This window comes from Primulina eburnea, unplaced genomic scaffold (genome assembly GCF_022965805.1).
Source record: "Primulina eburnea isolate SZY01 unplaced genomic scaffold, ASM2296580v1 ctg739_ERROPOS11973397, whole genome shotgun sequence".
In the NCBI taxonomy this organism is placed as follows: Eukaryota; Viridiplantae; Streptophyta; class Magnoliopsida; order Lamiales; family Gesneriaceae; genus Primulina; species Primulina eburnea.
The window spans coordinates 3440084-3453677 of record NW_027331510.1 but is presented as its reverse complement, the minus strand read 5'-3'; the positions used below and the strand labels follow the sequence as shown (position 1 = coordinate 3453677).

The 13594-nt window shown below is 33.2% G+C and overlaps 3 protein-coding genes across 3 annotated transcripts; all 3 read left to right on the top strand.

The window, feature by feature from the left end:
* The first annotated feature begins 1436 nt into the window (after positions 1-1436).
* LOC140822231 (mitogen-activated protein kinase kinase kinase 20-like) lies at positions 1437-2432 on the top strand. The gene has a single exon (XM_073182973.1). It carries the CDS (start codon positions 1437-1439, stop codon positions 2430-2432), a length of 996 nt encoding a protein of 331 aa, XP_073039074.1.
* Positions 2433-6979: 4547 nt separating this feature from the next.
* On the top strand, positions 6980-7975 carry LOC140822230 (mitogen-activated protein kinase kinase kinase 20-like). The gene has a single exon (XM_073182972.1). It carries the CDS (start codon positions 6980-6982, stop codon positions 7973-7975), a length of 996 nt encoding a protein of 331 aa, XP_073039073.1.
* A 4623-nt stretch (positions 7976-12598) lies between these two features.
* Positions 12599-13594, top strand: LOC140822229 (mitogen-activated protein kinase kinase kinase 20-like). The gene has a single exon (XM_073182971.1). The coding sequence runs from the start codon at positions 12599-12601 to the stop codon at positions 13592-13594; it is 996 nt and encodes a 331-aa protein (XP_073039072.1).

The following is a 13594-nucleotide window of genomic DNA, read 5'->3' as shown; positions in this document are numbered from 1 at the left end:
CAGAGTTAATGAGAGTCAAATCTGGCTTGCCTTATGTTAACCTTCTATCATTGGGAGGGTCGAAATTTTTGGTGTTTTTTTGGTGGACGTGTGTTTTTGGTCGACGTGGACGCTGATATGGAATTTTTATTGGAACGTAAATTTCGTATGAAAATTGTATTTTTCTATTTTTTTCTATGTTAACTTTATTAAATAACTTTATCCAACAAAGAATTTCCAAACCTACAAATAACTGTAAAGTGATCGATCAATGTGTTTCACAGGGTTTTCTAGTATATTTTTTAAAGTATTTTTCTTTTAAAAAGTTCAAGTTTTAATAGAGTAGTGAATTTTTTAAAAAATAAAAATAAAAATAAAAATATTGATTAAAAATTGTATTCCGGGTTAATAGTGGTTGATTTGGAGAAATTGTTTTCCCAAATTAGCAATTTAAATTCTTACATTCGTAACAATGGAATATATCATATACCGGGTCATTATCGGAAGAACAGAACTAAATAATACTTTTTGTAACCGTGTCATTTTCAAACCTAAATAAAATTAGTTGATAAGGCAACTGATAATTAAAATTAAATTAAAATATATTTAAAATAATGAAACTAGTAATAAATATTATCGTCAAGTAAAAAGGATAATTTCGATAATATTATAAAAATATTCTTTGAAAATGTTTTTTTCCCGAAGTTCTAATTTGAATAATATACATTGAAAAAAATGATGCAAATAACCTAAAAACAATTGCTCAAAAAAATTTAATATTGATTTATAAACATTTAAAAGAGGACGAAGATAAGTGAAATAAACGAAATAGGTAAGAATAAAAAACGTGAAATTTATGTAAGGGACGAAGAGTTAAGATAAATTTAATCTTAGTTTGGATAAGTAATAAATAGAAGCAAAGGGGACAATAATTTAAAGAAAATCTTTATCGAAAAAAAAAAAAAGGCCATATTTTAGGGATTAAAGTATTAAAATTTTTTGGCATCTCTATATATATATATATATAAAAAGCTTTTGAAAACAATTATTTAATTTTAATTTGCAAAAGCCTCGCATTTTCATGTTTTTAATGAAGGCAAATTGGTCTCCTAATAGATTATAAAAAGTGATATTTTCCCAATTAAAATCATATGTTCGATGTGGCAGCGTTAATTATCTAAGGAAGATTTTAGCCAATCCAAGAAAATCCAATAGAACAAAATCGAAAACTACGTAAGCTCCTCACAGAACTAAAAATTGATTACGATGAGTGCTAATCTAGGATTCTCATGCAAATCCGATTTTGTTCAAATTATACAGGAACTAAAATAATATACTCGCTCGGCCATTCTATCTATCGTATATAAATAAACGGGCAGCCTCCATTCTTTTCATATGCACTTGTAGTACAAATTTTTGAATTTATGAGAAATTAAGATTTCAAGAAACACTCGAAGATGCATTGGATTAGAGGAGAAACTTTGGGCAGAGGGGGTTTTGCCTTCGTCTCTAAAGGCATAACCCAACAAGAAGATGGCTGCCTCAGTACTAATATTCCACCCGTCGTCGCTGTCAAATCTTCAAAATCATCGGAGTCCAAGGATCTTGTCAAAGAAAAGAAGCTTCTCGATCTGTTCAACAATTGTCCGTTCATCATCCGATGTTTCGGGGACGATACGACTGAAGAAGATGGTCAGGAATTATACAATATCTTTCTCGAGTACGCTTCCGGAGGTTGTTTGGCCGACATCATCAAGTCCAGCGCTGGCAAAGGCATGCCGGAGCCTGTTGTGAAGCATCACACGAGATCGGTTCTCATGGCTCTTTCTCATATGCACGCACTGGGGTACGTGCACTGCGATATCAAGCCCCACAATATCCTGATCGTTAAGGAAGGTGACGAGAAAAAGAATGTGAATACTTCTGTTAAAGATACTGCAAAGCTTGGAGATCTTGGAAGTGCTCTTAGCATGCGTGGCGGCGCTGATGAGTCTGATGGGGGTTTCAGGGGTACCGTTCTCTATGCGGCTCCCGAGTCGATAACCAATCAAACATATGTACCTCAATCAGATGTTTGGTCCTTGGGATGCACCGTCTTGTTCATGTTGACTGGGAAATCGCCTTGGAAGTTTGACAACCCCACAACTGCCACTGATGTGATGATGACAATCGGTTGTAGCGATCAGATTCCAGAGATCCCCAAGACCAAGAAGATTTCGAAAGAGGCAGTGGATTTTCTCAAGAAGTGTTTTGTTAAGGATCCAAGGTCAAGATGTACTGCCGACATTCTTCTTGATCATCCCTTCGTCAAAGCTAGAAACTCTCCTCTTGCCGCAAAATGCAGCAGCCGCCACCACCACCATCGTCTGATCACCTCAAGATTATCTCACGGCATCAGCTCATTGATCCCCAGCTGCTTTCATTTCGACGTTTCGGCAGCAGTCTATACTTAATTTGTAATATAATCAATGGAAGAACAATCAAGCTATGAGTAAATCGAATTATATACCGTTTGTGGTGACAAACAATTTCCAACAAAGTGATCTATCTGACAAGTATACACGATTTTAACATGTTGCTTTAGATTAGCATGGGATTCTGCCTGTATACTGATTGCAAATAATTTTGCAACATTTATATAATTTTAATCGGTATTAAAAACACACGGACACAGCTGATCAATATTTTTAGCCATTTTCATTTTTTTTAAAAAAAATAAAAAATTATGCAGATCAAGGCGTGCATTGCATAGATGAAAGATTAATCTATATTAATTTAGCATTTTGTAATTCTTGATATTAAAAAAAATACTTATGACAGTTTTTAGAGAACCGTATTAATTAATTTTTTTGCATAGGGAAATTTTAATAGCTTGTAAATTTATGTTTAAATTACTATTAAAATTTGTAGGTACCAACCATTTGAAAATAATTTCATTTTATTTTTTCAAGTAGGTTTTCAATTTGTAAATAAAATCAGATTGCATTTAAGGCAAATTAGTCTTCTAATACGTTTTTAAAAATCATCATTTACAAAAAAAATATATATATTCAAATTGTAGTAGGTTATTATACTTAGGAAGCTATTATGAAATCCTAGAAAATCATTCCAAAGAAAAAATTCGAAAAGGGAAAAAACGAAATCCTATTGAACAAAAATCCTAACCAAACGAGATTTTCAATATACTCAATCATATAAGATGAATGCGAATTTAGGATTCTAATTCAGTTAGTAACCTGATTTTATTATTTACGAAAAATTTTGTAAGACGGTCTCACATGTCAATTTTAGAAGACGTATATTCCATTTAGATCACTCATGAAAAAATATTATTTTTTATCAAAAAAAATATAACTTTTTAATGTAAATACGGGTAGGATTGACACACCTCACGAATAAAGATCCGTGAAACTGTTTCACAAAAGACATATTCTTTGTGATTTTTCCTATTAAACGTTTGACAAAAACTTGTGTGCGACGGTCTCACGGGTCGTATTTTGTGAAACATGTCTCTTATTTGGGTCATACATGAAAAAATATTATTTTCTTATGCTAAAAATATTACTTTTTAGTGTGAATATCGATTGGATTGACCCGTCTCATATATAAAGATTCGTGAGACCGTCTCACAAGATACCTACTCTAAATGTTTTGATATTTGTTATCAAGTACTACATCTTTATTTTTGAACATTTGATACTGAAAAAAACTTTATTATCGTAAATACATTAGCTCATATGTTTGTTTTGATATTGAATTGAAACTTTCCGAAACTAAATAAAAAAATAACTATTTTACACAATATTAATATTGTTATATCGTTTATATCATTAGAAATAGAAAATGAAAATTTTGGAAATTTCTAGTAAATATCGAAAATTTCAGATTCGATATGATTGAATTTTCGAAATTTCAAGTTGTCCGGTATCGAGAGATTTAAGTTGCTATATTTGACTTTGCGATTAGTTTTAGGAATTTTAAAGCCTAAATTATGGATTTTTGGAATTTTAGGCTAAATTGTCAAATAATAGGAAAAATAAATGGAACTTGATATGAAATGTATTATTTGCCACAGGATTGGATTATGCGACAAATCCTTAAGATATTTTGTGGTAAATTAAAGTCAGTTGAGGTATGTACGAACTGTTTTCATTACGACGTCTATTATGACGTGAGATGATGTTGAGTATTTTTTAACGAGTTGTGGCGTGCTTTATGTGCTTCTGTGAATACTTGATTGCATTCATGCATTTATTTGAGTTGATACTATTAGTGCATAGCATCTCGAGCCTTGAATCCTTTGATTGCTATTGATATTGATATTGATCTATCGAGTTGTTGCGTCATCGATGAAGCGGGTGGGTAGGATTAGCACTCTGATGACTTGCATGAGGGCTGAGCGGGTAGCTCCCGTACCCTCGATGCTACGTGCATGGATGAGTGGCGACTTGATGTTGCGTTGCTACGTTCCTGGCACGGGTAGCCCAATTTACTGTTGCTGATGCGATTTATTTGGACTCCGTTTGGTATCCGTTATCAGTTGTTACCTTTCACGCATTGCATTACATCGCATCGCATCGCATTTTACTTGATTTTATTTCATGTCAGATATATTTGTCGTAATATTACTGGTTCGTCATACTGGGGCCCGACCCCTCGTTTTTTTTTATCATGTGGTTGTTTTGGATGTCATATATAGCAGGTTATCCAGGAGGATTTGACGCGTCTGATGGAGCGTCAGGTAGTGGTGGCCACTCGTCGAGTCATGGTTGAGAGTTCCCATATATATTTATATACGATATTATGGAATCATACATTTACCGGGTAGATACCTCGTGTAGCTGTAGTGTTATTTTTACGATGTTTTGAATTGATAGTTGTGTGAACGAGCCTTGCCGGCTCTACATGTGTTTAGTCCTGGCCAGTGCGGCTAGAGGTTGTGAATTGATGTTATGACTTTATTTCGAGTATATAAATATTATTTGTGATGTTTTGATTTTTTTTGGGATGTCCTATTTACGAATAGGTCATGCCGAAATTTCTGTAGATCCAAAATGGAAAATTTTGATCGATTTCGCTGTTCAAATGTCGCTGTTCACATTAATAAATCCTGGTTGTTTGATCATTAAATATTAATCAGGAGCACGGGCCCCCACACAACATTTAAAATTTTTCTCTTCTACACAATTTTAACACTTTACAACATTTTTTTTCTTACACGATTTAATTTTGATTTAGTTCCTTTCATTTTTGGTAACTTTTTAAGTGTTTGTTAATAACATGAGTGTTGTTAGCCTATTCAAATAGTAGGTTTTTTTTAGATTTACTAAATTATTAAAAGTAAATTTTTTTATTTTCTCGACAATATTAGCGACGGAAATCTTGATATAATCGTCGCTAATATTAGCGACGAAAATCATGAACTAACCGTCGCTAAAATTAGCGACGAAAATTATGATCTAATTGTCGCTAAGTTGAGCTACGGAAATCATGATCGAACTGTCGCTAATTAGCGACAATTTTATATTAATACATTGCTAATTTTGTAAACGACGAATTTTGAAAAACCGTCGCAAATTATAGGTACAACAACGGAAACAAATCGTTGTCTTTGAGCACAACTTTTAGCCACAAAAACTTTAACAACAGTTTTAAAAATACCTGCCACAACGGTTTTTCACTGTTGTCGTAGGCCTATTTCCTTGTAGTGGGGTTATTGCATGCATTTGGACCACATGTATGTATGACTTGTTAGTTTACACTTTACTCGCAGATAACTTACGTAAATTGTAATCACTCCAATAGTGCGTGTATATATATTTATATGTATATAATTTTAAAAATGGGTGTTTCACATGGTTTTCAAGTATATTTTTTAAAGTATTTTTCTTTTAAAAAGTTCAAGTTTTAATAGAGTAGTGATTTTTTATTTTTTAAAAAGATTGATTAAAAATTGTATTTCGGGTTAATAGTGGTTGATTTGGAGAAATTGTTTTCCCAAATTAGCAATTTAAATTCCTACAATCAAATATATTATATACCGGGTCATTATCGGAAGAACATAACTAAATATTATTTTTTGTATCCATGTCATTTTCAAACCTAAATAAAATTAGTTGATAATGCAACTGATAATTCATATTTTAAAATATATTTAAAATAATGAAACTAGTAATAAATATTATCGTCAAGTAAAAAGGATAATTTCGATAATATTATAAAAATATTCTTTGAAAATGTTTTTTTCCCGAAGTTCTAATTTGAATAATATACATTGAAAAAAATGATGCAAATAACCTAAAAACAATTGCTCAAAAAAATTTAATATTGATTTATAAACATTTAAAAGAAGACGAAGATAAGTGAAATAAACGAAATAGGTAAGAATAAAAAACGTGAAATTTATGTAAGGGACGAAGAGTTAAGATAAATTTAATCTTAGTTTGGATAAGTAATAAATAGAAGCAAAGGGGACAATAATTTAAAGAAAATCTTTATCGAAAAAAAAAAGGCCATATTTTAGGGATTAAAGTATTAAAATTTTTTGGCATCTCTATATATATATATATAAAAAGCTTTTGAAAACAATTATTTAATTTTAATTTGCAAAAGCCTCGCATTTTCATGTTTTTAATGAAGGCAAATTGGTCTCCTAATAGATTATAAAAAGTGATATTTTCCCAATTAAAATCATATGTTCGATGTGGCAGCGTTAATTATCTAAGGAAGATTTTAGCCAATCCAAGAAAATCCAATAGAACAAAATCGAAAACTACGTAAGCTCCTCACAGAACTAAAAATTGATTACGATGAGTGCTAATCTAGGATTCTCATGCAAATCCGATTTTGTTCAAATTATACAGGAACTAAAATAATATACTCGCTCGGCCATTCTATCTATCGTATATAAATAAACGGGCAGCCTCCATTCTTTTCATATGCACTTGTAGTACAAATTTTTGAATTTATGAGAAATTAAGATTTCAAGAAACACTCGAAGATGCATTGGATTAGAGGAGAAACTTTGGGCAGAGGGGGTTTTGCCTTCGTCTCTAAAGGCATAACCCAACAAGAAGATGGCTGCCTCAGTACTAATATTCCACCCGTCGTCGCTGTCAAATCTTCAAAATCATCGGAGTCCAAGGATCTTGTCAAAGAAAAGAAGCTTCTCGATCTGTTCAACAATTGTCCGTTCATCATCCGATGTTTCGGGGACGATACGACTGAAGAAGATGGTCAGGAATTATACAATATCTTTCTCGAGTACGCTTCCGGAGGTTGTTTGGCCGACATCATCAAGTCCAGCGCTGGCAAAGGCATGCCGGAGCCTGTTGTGAAGCATCACACGAGATCGGTTCTCATGGCTCTTTCTCATATGCACGCACTGGGGTACGTGCACTGCGATATCAAGCCCCACAATATCCTGATCGTTAAGGAAGGTGACGAGAAAAAGAATGTGAATACTTCTGTTAAAGATACTGCAAAGCTTGGAGATCTTGGAAGTGCTCTTAGCATGCGTGGCGGCGCTGATGAGTCTGATGGGGGTTTCAGGGGTACCGTTCTCTATGCGGCTCCCGAGTCGATAACCAATCAAACATATGTACCTCAATCAGATGTTTGGTCCTTGGGATGCACCGTCTTGTTCATGTTGACTGGGAAATCGCCTTGGAAGTTTGACAACCCCACAACTGCCACTGATGTGATGATGACAATCGGTTGTAGCGATCAGATTCCAGAGATCCCCAAGACCAAGAAGATTTCGAAAGAGGCAGTGGATTTTCTCAAGAAGTGTTTTGTTAAGGATCCAAGGTCAAGATGTACTGCCGACATTCTTCTTGATCATCCCTTCGTCAAAGCTAGAAACTCTCCTCTTGCCGCAAAATGCAGCAGCCGCCACCACCACCATCGTCTGATCACCTCAAGATTATCTCACGGCATCAGCTCATTGATCCCCAGCTGCTTTCATTTCGACGTTTCGGCAGCAGTCTATACTTAATTTGTAATATAATCAATGGAAGAACAATCAAGCTATGAGTAAATCGAATTATATACCGTTTGTGGTGACAAACAATTTCCAACAAAGTGATCTATCTGACAAGTATACACGATTTTAACATGTTGCTTTAGATTAGCATGGGATTCTGCCTGTATACTGATTGCAAATAATTTTGCAACATTTATATAATTTTAATCGGTATTAAAAACACACGGACACAGCTGATCAATATTTTTAGCCATTTTCATTTTTTTTAAAAAAAATAAAAAATTATGCAGATCAAGGCGTGCATTGCATAGATGAAAGATTAATCTATATTAATTTAGCATTTTGTAATTCTTGATATTAAAAAAAATACTTATGACAGTTTTTAGAGAACCGTATTAATTAATTTTTTTGCATAGGGAAATTTTAATAGCTTGTAAATTTATGTTTAAATTACTATTAAAATTTGTAGGTACCAACCATTTGAAAATAATTTCATTTTATTTTTTCAAGTAGGTTTTCAATTTGTAAATAAAATCAGATTGCATTTAAGGCAAATTAGTCTTCTAATACGTTTTTAAAAATCATCATTTACAAAAAAAATATATATATTCAAATTGTAGTAGGTTATTATACTTAGGAAGCTATTATGAAATCCTAGAAAATCATTCCAAAGAAAAAATTCGAAAAGGGAAAAAACGAAATCCTATTGAACAAAAATCCTAACCAAACGAGATTTTCAATATACTCAATCATATAAGATGAATGCGAATTTAGGATTCTAATTCAGTTAGTAACCTGATTTTATTATTTACGAAAAATTTTGTAAGACGGTCTCACATGTCAATTTTAGAAGACGTATATTCCATTTAGATCACTCATGAAAAAATATTATTTTTTATCAAAAAAAATATAACTTTTTAATGTAAATACGGGTAGGATTGACACACCTCACGAATAAAGATCCGTGAAACTGTTTCACAAAAGACATATTCTTTGTGATTTTTCCTATTAAACGTTTGACAAAAACTTGTGTGCGACGGTCTCACGGGTCGTATTTTGTGAAACATGTCTCTTATTTGGGTCATACATGAAAAAATATTATTTTCTTATGCTAAAAATATTACTTTTTAGTGTGAATATCGATTGGATTGACCCGTCTCATATATAAAGATTCGTGAGACCGTCTCACAAGATACCTACTCTAAATGTTTTGATATTTGTTATCAAGTACTACATCTTTATTTTTGAACATTTGATACTGAAAAAAACTTTATTATCGTAAATACATTAGCTCATATGTTTGTTTTGATATTGAATTGAAACTTTCCGAAACTAAATAAAAAAATAACTATTTTACACAATATTAATATTGTTATATCGTTTATATCATTAGAAATAGAAAATGAAAATTTTGGAAATTTCTAGTAAATATCGAAAATTTCAGATTCGATATGATTGAATTTTCGAAATTTCAAGTTGTCCGGTATCGAGAGATTTAAGTTGCTATATTTGACTTTGCGATTAGTTTTAGGAATTTTAAAGCCTAAATTATGGATTTTTGGAATTTTAGGCTAAATTGTCAAATAATAGGAAAAATAAATGGAACTTGATATGAAATGTATTATTTGCCACAGGATTGGATTATGCGACAAATCCTTAAGATATTTTGTGGTAAATTAAAGTCAGTTGAGGTATGTACGAACTGTTTTCATTACGACGTCTATTATGACGTGAGATGATGTTGAGTATTTTTTAACGAGTTGTGGCGTGCTTTATGTGCTTCTGTGAATACTTGATTGCATTCATGCATTTATTTGAGTTGATACTATTAGTGCATAGCATCTCGAGCCTTGAATCCTTTGATTGCTATTGATATTGATATTGATCTATCGAGTTGTTGCGTCATCGATGAAGCGGGTGGGTAGGATTAGCACTCTGATGACTTGCATGAGGGCTGAGCGGGTAGCTCCCGTACCCTCGATGCTACGTGCATGGATGAGTGGCGACTTGATGTTGCGTTGCTACGTTCCTGGCACGGGTAGCCCAATTTACTGTTGCTGATGCGATTTATTTGGACTCCGTTTGGTATCCGTTATCAGTTGTTACCTTTCACGCATTGCATTACATCGCATCGCATCGCATTTTACTTGATTTTATTTCATGTCAGATATATTTGTCGTAATATTACTGGTTCGTCATACTGGGGCCCGACCCCTCGTTTTTTTTTATCATGTGGTTGTTTTGGATGTCATATATAGCAGGTTATCCAGGAGGATTTGACGCGTCTGATGGAGCGTCAGGTAGTGGTGGCCACTCGTCGAGTCATGGTTGAGAGTTCCCATATATATTTATATACGATATTATGGAATCATACATTTACCGGGGAGATACCTCGTGTAGCTGTAGTGTTATTTTTACGATGTTTTGAATTGATAGTTGTGTGAACGAGCCTTGCCGGCTCTACATGTGTTTAGTCCTGGCCAGTGCGGCTAGAGGTTGTGAATTGATGTTATGACTTTATTTCGAGTATATAAATATTATTTGTGATGTTTTGATTTTTTTTGGGATGTCCTATTTACGAATAGGTCATGCCGAAATTTCTGTAGATCCAAAATGGAAAATTTTGATCGATTTCGCTGTTCAAATGTCGCTGTTCACATTAATAAATCCTGGTTGTTTGATCATTAAATATTAATCAGGAGCACGGGCCCCCACACAACATTTAAAATTTTTCTCTTCTACACAATTTTAACACTTTACAACATTTTTTTTTCTTACACGATTTAATTTTGATTTAGTTCCTTTCATTTTTGGTAACTTTTTAAGTGTTTGTTAATAACATGAGTGTTGTTAGCCTATTCAAATAGTAGGTTTTTTTTAGATTTACTAAATTATTAAAAGTAAATTTTTTTATTTTCTCGACAATATTAGCGACGGAAATCTTGATATAATCGTCGCTAATATTAGCGACGAAAATCATGAACTAACCGTCGCTAAAATTAGCGACGAAAATTATGATCTAATTGTCGCTAAGTTGAGCTACGGAAATCATGATCGAACTGTCGCTAATTAGCGACAATTTTATATTAATACATTGCTAATTTTGTAAACGACGAATTTTGAAAAACCGTCGCAAATTATAGGTACAACAACGGAAACAAATCGTTGTCTTTGAGCACAACTTTTAGCCACAAAAACTTTAACAACAGTTTTAAAAATACCTGCCACAACGGTTTTTCACTGTTGTCGTAGGCCTATTTCCTTGTAGTGGGGTTATTGCATGCATTTGGACCACATGTATGTATGACTTGTTAGTTTACACTTTACTCGCAGATAACTTACGTAAATTGTAATCACTCCAATAGTGCGTGTATATATATTTATATGTATATAATTTTAAAAATGGGTGTTTCACATGGTTTTCAAGTATATTTTTTAAAGTATTTTTCTTTTAAAAAGTTCAAGTTTTAATAGAGTAGTGATTTTTTATTTTTTAAAAAGATTGATTAAAAATTGTATTTCGGGTTAATAGTGGTTGATTTGGAGAAATTGTTTTCCCAAATTAGCAATTTAAATTCCTACAATCAAATATATTATATACCGGGTCATTATCGGAAGAACATAACTAAATATTATTTTTTGTATCCATGTCATTTTCAAACCTAAATAAAATTAGTTGATAATGCAACTGATAATTCATATTTTAAAATATATTTAAAATAATGAAACTAGTAATAAATATTATCGTCAAGTAAAAAGGATAATTTCGATAATATTATAAAAATATTCTTTGAAAATGTTTTTTTCCCGAAGTTCTAATTTGAATAATATACATTGAAAAAAATGATGCAAATAACCTAAAAACAATTGCTCAAAAAAATTTAATATTGATTTATAAACATTTAAAAGAAGACGAAGATAAGTGAAATAAACGAAATAGGTAAGAATAAAAAACGTGAAATTTATGTAAGGGACGAAGAGTTAAGATAAATTTAATCTTAGTTTGGATAAGTAATAAATAGAAGCAAAGGGGACAATAATTTAAAGAAAATCTTTATCAAACAAAAAAAAAGAGGCCATATTTTAGGGATTAAAATATTAAAATTTTGGCACATATATATATATATACATATATATATATATATATATATATATATATATATATATATATATATATATATATATATATAATATATAAATAAAAGCTTTTGAAAACAATTATTTAATTTAATTTGCAAAAGCCTCACATTTTCATGTTTTTAATGAAGGCGAATTGGTCTCCTAATAGATTTTAAAAAGTGATATTTTCCCAATTAAAATCATATGTTAGATGTGGCAGCGTTAATTATCTAAGGAAGATTTTAGCCAATCCAAGAAATCCAATAGAACAAAATCGATCCTAAGCAAACTACGTAAGCTCCTCACAGAACTACAAATGGATTACGATGAGTGCTAATCTAGGATTCTCATGCAAATCCGATTTTGTTCAAATTATACAGGAACTAAAATAATATACTCGCTCGGCCATTCTATCTATCGTATATAAATAACGGGCAGCCTCCATTCTTTTCATATGCACTTGTAGTACAAATTTTTGAATTTATGAGAAATTAAGATTTCAAGAAACACTCGAAGATGCATTGGATTAGAGGAGAAACTTTGGGCAGAGGGGGTTTTGCCTTCGTCTCTAAAGGCATAACCCAACAAGAAGATGGCTGCCTCAGTACTAATATTCCACCCGTCGTCGCTGTCAAATCTTCAAAATCATCGGAGTCCAAGGATCTTGTCAAAGAAAAGAAGCTTCTCGATCTGTTCAACAATTGTCCGTTCATCATCCGATGTTTCGGGGACGATACGACTGAAGAAGATGGTCAGGAATTATACAATATCTTTCTCGAGTACGCTTCCGGAGGTTGTTTGGCCGACATCATCAAGTCCAGCGCTGGCAAAGGCATGCCGGAGCCTGTTGTGAAGCATCACACGAGATCGGTTCTCATGGCTCTTTCTCATATGCACGCACTGGGGTACGTGCACTGCGATATCAAGCCCCACAATATCCTGATCGTTAAGGAAGGTGACGAGAAAAAGAATGTGAATACTTCTGTTAAAGATACTGCAAAGCTTGGAGATCTTGGAAGTGCTCTTAGCATGCGTGGCGGCGCTGATGAGTCTGATGGGGGTTTCAGGGGTACCGTTCTCTATGCGGCTCCCGAGTCGATAACCAATCAAACATATGTACCTCAATCAGATGTTTGGTCCTTGGGATGCACCGTCTTGTTCATGTTGACTGGGAAATCGCCTTGGAAGTTTGACAACCCCACAACTGCCACTGATGTGATGATGACAATCGGTTGTAGCGATCAGATTCCAGAGATCCCCAAGACCAAGAAGATTTCGAAAGAGGCAGTGGATTTTCTCAAGAAGTGTTTTGTTAAGGATCCAAGGTCAAGATGTACTGCCGACATTCTTCTTGATCATCCCTTCGTCAAAGCTAGAAACTCTCCTCTTGCCGCAAAATGCAGCAGCCGCCACCACCACCATCGTCTGATCACCTCAAGATTATCTCACGGCATCAGCTCATTGATCCCCAGCTGCTTTCATTTCGACGTTTCGGCAGCAGTCTATACTTAA